Source organism: Eutrigla gurnardus (assembly GCF_963514095.1).
Source record: "Eutrigla gurnardus genome assembly, chromosome: 12".
In the NCBI taxonomy this organism is placed as follows: domain Eukaryota; kingdom Metazoa; phylum Chordata; class Actinopteri; order Perciformes; family Triglidae; genus Eutrigla; species Eutrigla gurnardus.
The window spans coordinates 7,487,148-7,502,632 of NC_139926.1; the positions used below are offsets into that span (position 1 = coordinate 7,487,148).

General features: G+C 41.2%; 1 protein-coding gene across 12 annotated transcripts; it reads left to right on the forward strand.

The window, feature by feature from the left end:
• On the forward strand, positions 1-15,485 carry ddx3xa (DEAD-box helicase 3 X-linked a). 12 transcript variants are annotated; one of them, XM_084022459.1, is made up of 20 exons: positions 2-323; positions 1,213-1,264; positions 1,559-1,606; positions 2,351-2,410; positions 5,801-5,974; positions 6,261-6,387; positions 7,420-7,524; positions 7,612-7,711; positions 7,789-7,924; positions 8,127-8,224; positions 8,314-8,412; positions 8,508-8,668; positions 8,787-8,931; positions 9,018-9,162; positions 9,477-9,527; positions 10,703-10,884; positions 11,541-11,658; positions 11,749-11,902; positions 12,066-12,187; positions 12,438-14,436. In XM_084022459.1, the coding sequence occupies exons 1-20, from the start codon at positions 279-281 to the stop codon at positions 12,536-12,538; spliced, it is 2,223 nt and encodes a 740-aa protein (XP_083878585.1). In that variant the 5' UTR covers positions 2-278; the 3' UTR covers positions 12,539-14,436. The 12 variants fall into 12 exon arrangements, with proteins under 12 accessions (XP_083878591.1, XP_083878585.1, XP_083878589.1 ...); XM_084022463.1 differs by having other exon boundaries at positions 2,354-2,410; XM_084022464.1 differs by having other exon boundaries at positions 3-323; positions 12,066-12,172; positions 12,438-15,485.

A 15,485-nucleotide genomic window follows, 5' to 3' on the forward strand; every position in this document is an offset into this window, starting at 1 on the left:
GTGTCTCATTCCACCACGGTGAAGCCTGCCGGCAGAGTTCCTGTTCTACAGCTCCACAGTATTCATTTAAATTTGGAAACTTGAAACGGAATCTATATTTATAACGATCGTTTTATTTATTTGAAGTAAACGTAATCGTCTAGTTAACTTTACAGGTAACCGCTGGTTCAAGGTCGTAATTTGTACTGAAACGGAATTTAACGGAACAGCATAGCCGGTCGTGCTAACAAAGAAAATCCTTTCTCTTCAGAAATAATCCCCCATTACTCTCTTTAGTTATGAGTCATGTGGTCGTTGATAATCCACACGGTCTAGATCAGCAGGTGAGTACTTCTAACTGTTTACTCTTTTCTTTTTCTTTAAATGTGATTTCCCCATTACGCACATGTAGTTTCTATTGAGAAAGAGAAGCGGCTTCATTAGCTAAGTCGCTAGCCTCCGGCTAAGCTAACTCTGCGGCTGCTAAAATGGAGGTGATGATGTCGCCGAATAGATTGTGATGGCGGAGCTCGTCACTATGCTGTGGCAGCTAACTAACCTAACACCCTTATTTTTCCTATGTTTCCCGTTTTAAAATGATTAACACTAGCCACAACACCGACTAGATGCAGAGCGCAATTCACATGTCGGGAAACGTATTTGAAGTAATGGAGATTCACAGGTTAGCTAACATTAACGGTGCTGCCGGTATCCTACGAAGTTAGCCCGGCTAATGTGAGGCCTTCTCAACCTGAAACGTGGCGCAGGAAAAAATGCTGGCAGCGGCTTTTAGCCACCATTAATGTTTCTGAAATGTTACGCTCTCGAGTTAATAAAACATTCAGGGATTTGGGTATGCCATTTCACTGTATGTAATTCATAATATATAACTTTTCTTATATTTTAAATTTGTCAGCGTTTTATTGTTTGGTAAAACGATAAGTCGATCGTTCATAAACGAGATGGCTGAGCCACGCCATATCGGTTGTTGGGTACGTTAAGACAGTTAAAATGAGCAAAGCAAACATAATGTTTCGTAATATTTCCTGGTGCAAATAGTGTAGTAGTGGATGGCCAAACATTTCAAGTTGGAGAGTAGTGTAACATTAAATATAGATCACCACATAATTTCAACAATGTTCGTATTTACCCTCATTGTCCATTATTGATAGTTTGGTGCATAGGGACTCCTCACCTGGTTTTCTAAAATGTCCCCCTTCTTTTTTTTTTTAGCTTGCTGCCCTAGACTTGAACTCTGCTGACGGACAAGGCGGAGGAACTGGCAGTAAGTAATTTAGCAGATGTTACTTGAGTATGTCAATGTAATTAAATTACATTATCTCAGTGTACAATGTAATGTTTTCATCAACTTTCTACTTCTGTATTAACACCAAAGTTGCCTATGCATACCACTGTCTTCCTCCAGCAAGATTATGTAATTTTACAACACAGATTTAGGTTACATAAGCAATCTTTATTGATCCAAATTCTTTGAGTGAAGGATCTTGTATATGTGTATATATACACCTGTGTTTAAATATATGTATATGATGTGTGACATTTGTTTTTCTCCCCTCAGGGCGTTACATTCCACCTCACTTGAGAAACAAAGATGCACCTAAAAACGGTGAGTTAAATTTAACATGCTGACTGAGCCACAGTCAGACCATCAACGCAGGTCTGACTTGCAGTGTGCTTCTTAGTGTTAAAAGCCCATCAGAGCATGGTAAAAGCGAGCACAATTGAGGGGAAAAATTGCTGAGGTGTTGATATTTGTTTCTCAACCACTTGATGTTTAGCAGTCAAGACAAAGATGGCGGTTCTGCAGTGTTTTTGCTGCATTAGACCACACGACTGTTGAAGACATTAGTTTAATTTTAAAGGAGTCCACAGAAGGAGGGGAGAAAGCCACGTCAAGTGGGTTTTCTGTGCATGATAGCATATCTTGGTGTGGGTACGGTCAAACAAGTGGTAACGTAAATGGCTGTAGACGGACATTTTAACCCAAAGTGATCATAAGTGAATGAGCCCAATTTTTTAAAACATTCAATTTCAGAGTCAATTTTGAACAATTTTCATTACTCCAACTATATTCTCGTCTCTCATGTGAACGAGAGTGCTAGCTATTGGCTGCTCTGAATGGGAATATAAAGGGTGGGTTGTTTTTTAGGGTGACCTGTAGAGACCAAACAATGTTTTTGTACTTGGGATGAGGTAGTTTTGAATTGTTTTTCTTTTCCTGTACTAAATCAAGAGACATGCTTTACCTGGCATAATTGGCCAGATCATTTCATAAAATCTTGGAATAATGGTACTGTGTCATTGCACACTTTGACGTTTTCTCTCGTTTTACTGTTTTCTTATTCCACAGCAGGAAATGCTTATTCCGCTGGTAGACAGTTCGGTTATTCAGTGGCACCAGTAAATCTCTGTAAGTCCCTTCTGTCTGCTTTCGCTGAGGGCAACCTGCATTTCCAGATGCATGAAATAGCCAATTTAATCACCAGCAAAGCCAGTGTAAAGAGGGAGAGGGTCAGAGCTATACACTTTAAAACATTTAATGACTCAATAACTTAAGGGCTCATGGTTAACTGATGCGCTTCTCTCTGCTAGAATGCTTGCATTCAAAATGAGAAATGTGTTGTAGGTTAATGGCAATTTGTTATAAGCATATGCTTGCTTTGCTAATGCTTTTAATTATAGTAGAATTTTCAAAAATAATTTATTAAAGCATATAGTCATTAAAGTGTTGTTTTCACTGTGTGTGTGTGTGTGTGTACACGTGTGTGTGTGTGTGTATACATAAATATAAATACATAAATAAGCCCACATTTCACTTGCAATTTCCCTCAAGATTCTTCTAAACAGTTCCCACAACCATGGCAGGCAGAGTGTCAGGAAGGACACAGAAATAACTATACTGCAGCAGGGAATGACTGTAAGATTGGTAACTATTAGTGTAAAGTCAAACCCAACACTTGTACTGCATGAGCCAGTAGTTATGGGAGAGTCTTTTTATAGCCTGCTTCCCTACCTTTGCTCAGGTTACCCAAGACTGGCCTCTCAAGAGTTTGCCTTTTACCATGCCTACAGTGGGGGTTGGCCAAACAGATGTGGTATACCGTGACCTCTACCTGCATGCCAAGCCATGTACTTGTTGGCAGAGTTTTATATTGTATATGCAGCTGAACACTCATGGTGCCCTTGCTTTTGTCATGGTCACTTGAAAGGGCAGTGTTAAAGCTTGCAAATGAAGTTGCTTGTGAAGCATGGGGTTGGTGCCTTCAAGACTACACTGCATCACTAGCGGCTGTCTTACTAATAATGACGATGTCAGCAGTTAAATTAGGGCTGGGTGATATGACTTATCAATAATATCATTATTGGTAGTATCTGAACACTGCTGTCAATTTGAAGTCAGATTGTTTTTTGGAAAATAATTTTGATTTATCCATTTTCTTATTTTTCTTATTGACTGACTTATTGTGCAGACATGGAATTGTCTGTCAAACTGTTCTTACCATAAATCCTAATGTATAGACATACATCAACAGTAAACTTTCTTTGCACTTCTTTTACACTTACCTCGCAATTGTAATTTACTACCCCATATCCCAGGTAGAACACGCAGCAATACATGAAGTATTCAATATTGCCCACACCTAAGTGAATAAACATCAAAGATGTGTGTATATATACTGCTTTTTGCATGGTTCAATCATTAATACCCTTAAACTAATGTTAGTTGCAGTCATGATATCAAAGTAGGGATTATATTTGTCAAAAAAAACTGAGCTTTACATTACTGCATTGACATAACTCAAGCCCAATCATTTGTCACAAGTCTCTCAGTTGTTCTTCTTGAGTTTGTCGAGTACGATTTTTCCATCTGCCCACAGCGTACTATTAAAGTATTGATTGGAATTATTGAACACCACTGATGGCGTATGTGTAGACTTTTGCTCAAACAGCCCGCCCCTCAAATTTCTTTATTAGTCACTTCTCTGGTGTGAAGTTGAAATATCTATTGAAATGTTCTGCTGCACTTGGTGGTGGAACAGAAACTGGCACAGTCATCTCTTCTTGGCACGTGATCAAAGACTCCTTGACTTGTAGCATCTGAAAGGGATGTTTGTTTCAGGCAGTGTGACATGGGTGTTTTCCTTGGTGTTTTATTTGGCATTTGTGATTTTAATAAGAACCAGAACCAACTTACTTTTATGGACTCTTACCTGGCTTGCACTTTGCATTCAATGTGCCTTGGTGATAATTGAATTGTTTTTTGGGGGGGGCTATTGGCCTATCCAAGCTAATGTATGCTCCCTAGAATAGCTCTTGGGTATAACAAGTAAAAGGAAACTTGCAACAGGGATTCATTGAAGTAGCAGCCTTGGATTTCTACGTCTCCAGAATATGCAGCTAATTTGCTGACTGGAGTGTGGGAAACCTGGCCACGTGATCAAGAGCGCAATCCCATAGAATATGAAGATAGGAGATGTGTTCTCCTTTCCAAACTGTTATTGGATTTTCCAAACCACTTGCAGCTTATACTTTCGGTTTGCATTTCCCAAAATGCACACTGGTAACGTTGCAAGGTGTCAGTTGTTAACGTTTAAGCCTTTCAAACACTCACGTAGCCTTTGCCACATTTGTTGATTTCCTCATTATTTTCATCATCACAGCTTACATAACACATTAGGGTAACCGCTGAAGCCTTCTACTTGAAACGCTACACATTAGGTCCAATCCAACATTGCGCGAAGAGCAATAGTTAACTACTACAGCTTTCATATGTACCTACTACAGCTTTCATTGGTACCTATGATGCATCACTAACTTGCATTCTTCTAGTACTTTTCAAGTTGCTGTTTTTTTGTTTTATTTTGGTGGTTTGATGGAACTGTGACATTATGTTGTCTCAGAAAGGTAGTTTGCAGTGTTGCAAATGCAATCTGATACCAGCTGACAAAATCCCACCATATTCTGGTGCTGTATTTTTGTCTTCATGTTGGTTAATTTGCCACACTTGATGTGTTAATGTAAAGCTCAGATCTATGCAGTAAATATTTGCACTCCACTGTGGAAAAGTCTGAAATTATTACTTTCCTGTCCTTTTAAATTGCAGTGCAGCTCTGAGGCACCAAATCCCCCCCCCAAACTGACCAAAAGTCCATATCTTGGCAACATGGTATCCTAGAAAATACTAGATGATTTATGCTTGTGGGCTTCTTTTTCTTATTATTGTATATCACAAAATTAAGTTAATTAGGGCCCAAGCACTGACGTCGGGCCGCGAAGGCCTTATTTACTTACTGTTTGAGACAAAAACCCATGACATCCTTTTACTTGTTGAAGCTCACGACCCTTCTTCAACACATATCAGTGTGGGCCTTTCGTGAAGCTTTACACGGCTTTCCCCTTGCTTGAAGGTGGCACCTTGCATCTCGCAACCCCAAACCCCCTACAGTTGTACATGTCCCATACAGGCAGAGACGTGGTCTCAATAGGTTATTTTATCTAAAACTTTCGATTTTAGATAACTTTTTATTTCAAGTACAGGTGTAGCATTTTGTCCTACTTTTTGATATTGGATGACATTAACTGACAAATGTTGCAGCAATTTTGTCTGATAGTTATACAAGCTCAGTCCAGGTTCTGGTCTGTTTCAAACCTAGTAAATTGGCTAAGAAATAGGCAGTCACTTGAGGAGAGACTCATGGTTCATAAGGACTGAGTACTTCTAAATGTGTACTTGCATACTGACACAATTATGCTTTTTCACAAGCCTCTAATTCTGTTTGTGTTCTGTCTTCCTGCGAAGATGCGCCTGGATGGGATGGTGGCCGCAGCAATGGATTTGTGAATGGTTACCATGACAACCGCACAAATGGGGGCTTTGGAGGGCGAGGACCCCCACGCAATGATAGAGGTGGGCGTGGTACCTACCATGGTAACGGGGGTGGAGGCTCGTTTAATCAACCATTGCAAAATGCAGGTGGGGAAACCCTATCATGCCATAAAATATCAAACTAAAACCCCGGAGTGACAGTGAGTAGGTTAAAATGGAAACATGCCCCCCCCCCCTCCCCTCACACCCTTTTTTTATACAGTTACAATAATGGAAAGCTACCCTGCATCGTGGATTTGCAGTCGGTTACAACGTTAGCTGTACACATTGAGGAAATTATATTTGCTCTGCTTTTGGTAAGAAAGTGGCGCCATCTGACAGCTGATTGCAAATAAAATGTGTCATTGACCAGCTCTTAATCCGTTTGTTACAGGGTTTGCGGGCGATAGCAACTGGGCAGGACCTCAAAGGGATGCTGCCTACAACAGCTTTGGTGGACGTACCAATGATAGGTCAAAGTCTACCTTCTTCAATGACCGTGGCGCAGGCTCAAGGGGAAGGTGTGTAATTGATACAATAATATACTGTGCCTTCAGTTTTATGGGTTAATGGGTCTGCAAAGTTTGTCTTATTATGGTATGTTAGGGTTGCACGGTATACCGGTACTAATTTGGTACCGGGGTACTGAGGCATTTAAAACGGTACTATATTGCATTTGGACGGGACCGGTACTTGCAGCGCCCGCAACAGCGCGGCGAACTCGCCACGTGACCTCACCGCGTTGTAACTACAGCTGAGAGGACGAGGAGCGAGCCGCAGCTTTGGGAAATAAAAGGAAAAAGCAAGCAAGCCGGAGGAAACAGCTAGCAAGTTAGTGAGCAGCGTGGACTGGAGCAACAAACGGGGCAAAGCTTGGAGAGAGAGACGTTGGGGGGGGGGGGGGGAGAGAGAGAGCGAGAGAAGCACGGAGAGGAGACTGGCTGCTGCACCCGTCACCACGCCGCAACTTGCGGACAAACCAGGGGCGCGAAGTGCGATATGGCCGTACTTTAGCTTAAAACAAATGCGCAAGGCGAGCAGTTAATGCAATGCACCACTGTGTAAACGGCGTTTAAAAACATGCATGGCTAACGGCGGAAACACCTCCGACTTAGCCAAACACTTAAAGGACAAGCACCCAGACCTGCACACTGAGCTCAGGGAAAGACTCGGGAACGACTCAGGAAAAAAAACACATTCAGTGCTAAAAGCAAGCGCCACCGCCCTTCACTCTTAACAAAAGTAGCTCTGGAAGAAAAAATAGAGCTGGTTTATTTATATTACATTTGATATTATATTATTGTATTTATATTTTCACATTTTTAAAATTGTTTGCATTAGAAAAGCTTGTCTTTGTTATTTTATTTTATTTGCTGATTAATATGTTATTGTTCTAAGATTTTCTATTAAAATAAAGTCAGTAATGACATTTTTTTTCATTATCTTTTTATTTGAAAAAGTATCGAAAAGTACCGAAACACATGTTGGTACCGGTACCAAAATGTTGGTATCGTGACAACACTAGTATGTGTTAATGTTATGCATGTGTACAGATATGAGCGCGGTGGCTTTGCTGGCGGAGGAAGCAGTCGCTGGGGGGATGACTCCAGAGAGGAGGATTGGTCCAAGCCCACTGCTGCCAATGAGCGCCTGGAAAAGTAAGAGTTTTGCTCATAAATAACTAAGCAATCAAAAACATCTTATATTTGCATTTGATCCTAACTTTTCCTAATCTTATTTTCTAGTGAGCTTTTCGCTGCAAGTAACACTGGGATAAACTTTGAGAAATATGATGATATTCCTGTGGAGGCTACTGGAAGCAACTGCCCACCCCACATTGAAAGCGTAAGTCTTTGGGAAACAATGAGTCAAAACTCTGAGTAGTTTGTCTGTTACTGACAGCATGTCTTGTGTTTCTAAAGTTCCACGATGTGGACATGGGGGAGATCATTATGGGGAACATCAACCTGACTCGCTACACTCGTCCCACCCCGGTTCAGAAGTATGCTATACCCATCATCAAGTCCAAGAGAGACCTGATGGCTTGTGCCCAGACTGGTGAGTATTTCTATATTTTCTCAATGCGTGCATTCTTATGTCGTTTAACCAGCCTTCTCTTGACTTAATTTCTTTTATTGGACATTCATTTTTATTAAAACGTAGAGGTATCATTTGGCTTGCATGTTTAAGCTCAATGCTTTTTTTAGTTCTAGGTAGTCTAAAAAATGGAATTGTATGTGTAATCTCTGCTGTGTTCCAGGCTCCGGTAAGACCGCTGCTTTCCTACTGCCAGTGCTGAGTCAGATCTACAATGATGGGCCAGGAGATGCTCTACAGGCCGCCAAAAACGGTGGACAGGTATTGGGGCAAGAAAATTCAAAATAATTGAACATATTCTGTCTTACCATTTGACATGTTCTGATAAACATAATTTATTTCACCCTCAGGACAATGGAAGGTATGGCCGCCGTAAGCAGTACCCAATGGCCCTTGTACTGGCTCCCACCAGAGAGCTGGCTTTGCAGATCTACGATGAGGCGAGAAAGGTGAGCATTCAAATGACGGCCAACACTATCCTAGGACATAACGGTGCTGTGTTTGTAGTGAAGCTTATTTGTTGCCCTTTCTTCCTATATTTTAGTTTGCCTATCGCTCACGTGTGCGACCCTGTGTGGTCTATGGCGGTGCTGATATTGGCCAGCAGATCAGGGAGTTGGAAAGAGGCTGTCACCTGCTGGTGGCCACGCCTGGACGTCTGGTTGATATGATGGAGAGGGGCAAGATCGGTCTGGACTATTGCAAGTCAGTGAAACTCCACACAGGGGTTTTTTTTTTTTTATAAAATAAATGTATATAAATAAATACAAATTGAAATGGTTGACATACTTGTTTTGTAATTAAATATGAAATGTCTCTGCAGCTTCTTGGTCCTGGATGAAGCTGACCGCATGTTGGACATGGGTTTTGAGCCACAGATCAGACGCATTGTGGAGCAGGACACAATGCCACCTAAAGGCATCCGCCAGACCATGATGTTCAGTGCCACATTCCCCAAAGAGATCCAGGTAGGTTGGACAGGTGACGAGTATAATCAATCTTGCTAAATGTGATAAATATTTAGATACTTACCCTATTTGTTTTCTTTGCATAGATTCTTGCTCGTGACTTCCTGGATGACTACATTTTCCTGGCAGTGGGCCGTGTTGGTTCCACTTCTGAAAACATCACCCAGAAGGTGGTTTGGGTAGAGGAGAACGACAAGAGGTCCTTCCTTCTTGACCTGCTCAATGCCACAGGTGAGAAACTGCATACCCAATAATGTAAAAGGGTATTGACGGACACATTGGGCTTTAATCCATCATGTGTTTGTTGGTCTTCCCCATATCAAGCTAATATTGACTTTGCTACATCTAAGCTAACAACTGTCTATTCGTTATAGTAAGACTTAACAGTGAAAAGTAAAAATGTCAGAACAAAATGTCATAAAGGTGTGAGCAGGCACTGAAGTAACTTGCCGTGTTAAGGGGGGTTGCTTCTCCACAATGATCTGAAGTTGTTATATTTGTACTCAGAAGTCTTACGTTTACTGGCCGATTTGGTTTTATCTTAGTTATTCCCAGTGAGGTTCAGGAAAATGTGCCAGAGGCCCCAGAGAAACCTGGTAAGTGTGAACATATCATAATTTTACTCCATAACCCATAAACCAGAGACATCACATCCCACAGCTCATCCTGTCCCCTCTGCTCCCCAGCTACCTCCGTGTTGTTTGTTCTTTTCGTTTCCAGTTCTTTTCGTTTCCAGTAAGAACTATTACATTTGCCTTGCACTGTGTAGACTGTACAATTGACTCCAATTCTGCAATGTCATCCCAGTCTCCTTCTTCTGAAAAGGGAGTCCATGTCAGCACTAAGATCAGCTGGCTAACCATGACCATGTTGGCTGGTAGTCATAATCGAAAGAGCTCTGAGTCAGATGGCTCCAGTCAACAGAATACACGTTTTTGTAGATCTGCGTCTTAACTGCCATAAGGGACTGAATAATAAACACACTGTTTGATGTTAAAGAGTGCACCCGCATTTATAAATGACAAGCTAACGTGCAATTTTGTCATGGGCTGCCTTGTTAAAGCACACGCCAGGCTTTTGGAGTTAAATGGTCACCTGCATGGAAATGACAATGCAAGTGTCCTGTTTACAGGCGTACAATTTAACTAGTCTGGTCAGGCTGATCTGGGCTTTATTTTAAGGAACTTGGAAGAGTAATACAGAGGGGATGGAGCTTTGGGTATTTTGTTTCCGGGCTTGTCCCCGAGTACATTTGCAAAATGGCAAGCTGCAGGGTTAGGTGCAACATGTAATGGTGTCATATCCCATTACCCCTCAGCCATTTTTATTATCTCAAGCTTTCCTTCTGACTGCTATTAATGCCAAATATCTGGATTGTAACCTAATATCGAACAGTTAAATACATGTTTAAACCAAATGGGTCCCAAGCCATTCCTATGGGCTGGCATCGGAATACCCGGTTTTATACTTAAGTAATTCAGTGATCTTTTCAGTGATCAGTACTGCATATGTAACACTTTTTATGCAACCCATATCTCAGTTTCTAAGTTGTCATTTTGCATAATGATCTTGTAATGGCCATCTTTTTTCTTTTTTTTCTTTTTTTCTTTTTAAGAATGAAAGTTTAAATTTCCTGATCATCTTTCAGTTAGAACAATCCATCCATACCCATGTCCCCAGTTCTTAATGATTTTATTTGAGGTTTTTTTTCCCTCCTTTCATGCCCTATCCTGCTCTTCTTTTGTCTCGTCCCTTGTTTCCGGCAACACAGGAAAAGACTCGTTAACTCTGGTGTTTGTGGAAACCAAGAAAGGAGCAGATTCTCTGGAAGACTTCCTTTACCACGAGGGCTACGGCTGCACCAGCATCCACGGAGATCGTTCACAAAGAGACAGAGAGGAAGCTCTGCATCAGTTCAGGTCTGGACGCTGCCCCATCTTGGTGGCTACAGCTGTAAGTAATCATGTCTCTTCACTTTTCACTTCTTTCCCACCTTTAAAAGCGAACAGTTGGATTGTTTACAGTTTAACAAAACCAGTCCTTTAGACAACAAGTCAGATTTGTTATCATGGCAGATTTGAATCCAGTAATGTCTCTCAGGCAAGCTATTTTAAGCTACTGTTTGTACAATAACTGATAGCAACATGTTTCCCTCTTGCCTCACGTGAAGAAGCTTCCGTATGCTAATTTTATATTAAATTGGTTTACGCATACGTGTAACTATTGCAGTATCATAACTAGGAGTATAAAGATGCATTTGTTTTGATCACATCCAGGTTGGCCAACTCCATACACTAAGGCTCAATTGGGAAACAATCTTGTATTGTCCATATTAAATAAGGGGACATTATACAGTGTTGAGATTTCTTTTATCTATTTCTTTACTTTTTATCCAGATTTGGGGGTTTAAAAAACACTAGAAGGAACCAGGCCATCTGTGTCATGGAGGAACTTGTGGCTTTGCCTGAACTGAACTCATTTGTTGGCAGATTTGATCATTTGTTGGTTAACAACTCAAGTTCTAAAATGGATTGAAATTTCTGTACGACTGTATGGTGTTTGAGGTCCTCACTATCTTCACATGTTCTGTTTTTCTTCTACTTTTGCAGGTGGCTGCCAGAGGTCTGGACATCAGCAATGTGAAGCACGTCATTAACTTTGATTTGCCCAGTGACATTGAGGAATACGTTCACCGTATTGGCCGTACGGGACGTGTGGGCAACTTGGGTATATACCTTTTCCATTTTTTGTAAAATTCTTTCTTTTCGTTGCCTTCATGTTTCAATGATGGTATAATCTTGCTCTTGTTTTGTGCAGGTCTGGCCACGTCGTTCTTTAACGACAAAAACAGCAACATAACCAAAGATTTGCTGGACATTTTGGTGGAGGCCAAGCAGGAGGTTCCCTCCTGGCTTGAGAGCCTGGCCTACGAGCACCAGCACAAGAGCACCGGCCGTGGACGCTCTAAGAGGTAACTGTCTCATGCAGGAACAAATGCTGTTTCGAACATGCCAATGTCAGTGTTAGTCGTGACATACAGACCTCCTTGCGGTCTTCATTATATCAAACTACCTGTGTCCTAAAACTTTTACGTGATTTACCATATCGTCTAACAAAGGAACATTCTTGTTCAGGTTCTCTGGTGGTTTTGGAGCTAGAGACTACCGTCAGACGCCAGGTGGCTCTGCAAACTTCAGTAGCAGCCGCGGTGGGCGCAGCACTGGAGGCCATGGAGGAAATCGTGGCTTTGGTGGCGGTAAGGAACAATATTTTCTCACCCTTTATGACACTTGCTTGTTAACTTGAGACCAGTAACACTTGCTGCATTATGTTTAGCAGTTGCGTTGTTTGCTTTGGGGCACAAAAGGGAAAAATTCATAGCTTAAAAATTGCAAGCTCCTTGAAGCACGCAACTATAAAGCTTGGGGGCAACAAACAAACAAACATCTATTTGATTTATATTTTGTTGATGCTACTTGACTGACTCCTGAACTTGTCCTTCACAGGTGGCTTTGGCGGCGGCGGCGGCGGCGGCAACTTCTACAACAATGACGGCTATGGAGGAAATTACAGCCACTCTGGTAGTGTGGATTGGTGGGGTAACTAGTCGCCATAGGAAAAGGTTGCCATGCCAACCCAACCCAATGGAAACCACATGTTAACTTAAGCCAGACCATAACAACCCTACCTGTGTAGCTTCACTGACACACAGTACATTACCAACCCTGGTTCTCTGCCATTCGCTTCTCTCAAAAAGGAAGTGCAGCACGACGCAAAGGAAAGTCACCAGCACGTGCATTGCACCGGAGACCGCAGAGATTCGCACACCTCAGAGTGAGCATGGATGCTGACATGCATTGTCCGATAGCAACTTCGGGCTTTCATTGTTAAAAGTATTTTTGTTCTTTTTGTGGGGGGGGGGAAAAACCCAATCGAATAACCTGAGGATCATTTGTATGTTAATGTACTGTGCCTTTGGAATTTAGACAGGAAATCTATGTTTTCATTTCACCAGATGAACATGGCCAAGAGCTCAAAAATTTGATTTTACTATTTTGTTCTGAAAAATATTAGAAAGGTAAACTAAGCTTGGACTTAATCAAACCTTGGCAAACACTGGGGTATTGTGGCACAGAGTCATGATTCCATTTGAACTTCAAATTTATTACAGGAACTTCATGTAGCCTTTTCTATAGTCAAACAGCTAATGGAGCCATTACTATGTCGAATACAAACTGGGCCACTCTGTGAAGCAACCGTATTTTAATCCTAAGGGACAAAGTTACATTTGTTTTTCTTCTTTTTTGCTCACCCTATCCTGGACAGGCTCCTTTTTATGGATACGATAGTCTTTGAAATAGCCATTCCTATTGTAATCTTAAGAAACACAAGTCATTAAGCTCAGTGCCAACAATCGCTGAGGTTTAAACAAATGTAATCACTGCTGGAACTTGTTACTCCACATTTTTCAATTGACTTGACAGTGTTACGGCAGCTAGTATGTTACCAAGTGCTAGCTATGTTAAGTGGGCGGTGTTTTTTGTTTATTTTTACTTGAGACATTTTTGGTGCAGGTGTGTGCAAAATTGAAAAACTGAGTCAGTTTTTTAATTTTTTTTGAATTGTTTCTCTACAAATATGTATCAAAACAAAAAATGCCTGCCATCTTGAAAGTGAAGTTCAAAATGGCTGCATAAAGGACCACAGCATCGGGAGGGCAGAGCGTGGTGTTGGTGTTTACTGAATCGACCGGCAGCCACGAGGCCCAGATGGTATTCTACGCTTGCAAGTGTTTTGTTTTTTGGTCAAGGAGGAAAGACACGTGAACTGAGTCGCAGGCTTAACTTAATTACAAACGTTTTCAATTTTCAAGCTGCGTTGGAGGCATGGTTCATCTTAAAGAGACAGGAATTTGAATGATCACTGAGGTTTATCAATTAAACAGCGAGGGAACAGCGGGGTAGAGCAGCACTTCGACCACTGGGGTTCGGGTACGGGGGGTAGGCGTTGGGCTTTCAGTGCACCGCTGTCGTCGGGTGGCTTTGGTTTCCATTGCTGCGTAGTGTAACTGGAGGTGGCCAAAGACAGTGCCCACTCTCTTACGAAACATTTAAGACTGTCGGGTCCTCTGAGAGATCATCTGCTCAGACATGTATACAAATCTGTGGCTTCGTGAAGCCAGAGCAGGCTTTTCCTCTCAAAGAGGAGCAGCCATCAAGAGGAGGAGAGATGGGGGCGTTTAATCTCAAATTGCTCCCAATTTTCTCATCGGGTGTGTTGTGCCTTGAAACTTCTTTTTTAAAAGAAATTGAATTAAAAGCGGATGCACTGACAGTGTTGAGAACTTGAGATTTGAATGGTGCTACTTGATTTAGGTGTGTAGGCCCTTGTTCGTCGTGCCCATCAAGTTTTACAAAAGTTATTTTATTGCACATCTAGAGTTTTATATAGATGTCTTGGATATGTGTCCTTAAGCTTCCAAATATTGTGTGTGAGGAGATTGTGGGGAAAAACGCAGCTTGTTTACAAAGGGGACAGGTTCTAAACGTTTAAACCAGGATTTATTTGGGACCAGGGGATTAAGCAGTCGGGAATTTAGCCATTTGCACAGATTTCTAGATTCTACTTTTGCTGCTAGTTTTGTGTAATTTATTAAGCATTTTTGACAAATATTTATTTTTGTAAGCCTCAAAGTGATTCTTTGAAAGTTTCAGAAACTTGACCAAAAGACAGTACAAAAAACACTGGCACTTGAATGTTGAATGTCACCTGTATGCGTGAAATTTATATATTTCGGGGTAGTGTGAGCTTTTTAATGTTCAAGATACATTGGACTCAGTAAATAATATCCACGGCTGTTTCAGGGCCTCCTCAGGTCCAGTCATCTCTATTAGATTCTATTAATTGGTCAACAAAATTTGAAATGGAATTGAACAAACATGCCAAGGTTTGGAATAAAGCTGTCAAAAGAAAAAAAATATATCAGTGCTGTAGTGTTCAGATTCTCCAATTGTGTGCATTATTGATTATTTACTCTAATTTGACCTGATGATTATTTTTCTCCAGTGAATGTCTGGCACATGGCAATCCTTAAAGAAACAAACATGTGGTTTATTCTCATTGTTGTATTTGCATATATGACCCCTCTGGAGTTCTTCTTGAATATGGAGCATGTTGAGATGAACAGGCTCTGCGCAAGTTGTTGCAGGCAGAACCTGAGACTTGTTCCACATTCTCCAGAGAACCCTAGAGCTCTTTTGATGTAGACTTTGCTTTCTGTATTAGCGTATAGGCTACTGCACTGCATGGGAAATACTCAGCTGTGCAATTGTATGATTTTACCAAAATAAAATGTTTGAATGCAAAAAGTATCTGGAAAAATCAAGCATGTTTCATGAAGACTTGTTTACTGTAGTTGTGCAGAGAAGACCTGTAGCAGCAGCCTGTTGCCTTGTGTGGATACGGGGCTTCCGGGTGGCAAAAATTACATTTGGTATCGATTGGATGGGCTTCATTTCTTTTTGAAAAAAATATAAAGATTTCATTTGTAAACT

Excerpts from the sequence above, each read along its gene's own strand:
- ddx3xa (XM_084022459.1), top strand. The coding sequence starts at position 279 with ATGAGTCATGTGGTCGTTGATAATCCACACGGTCTAGATCAGCAG. Across the intron at positions 2,411-5,800 it reads AGTGGCACCAGTAAATCTCT|ATGCGCCTGGATGGGATGGT; the intron begins GTAAGTCCCTTC and ends CTTCCTGCGAAG. Across the intron at positions 7,712-7,788 it reads GCCCACCCCACATTGAAAGC|TTCCACGATGTGGACATGGG; the intron begins GTAAGTCTTTGG and ends GTGTTTCTAAAG.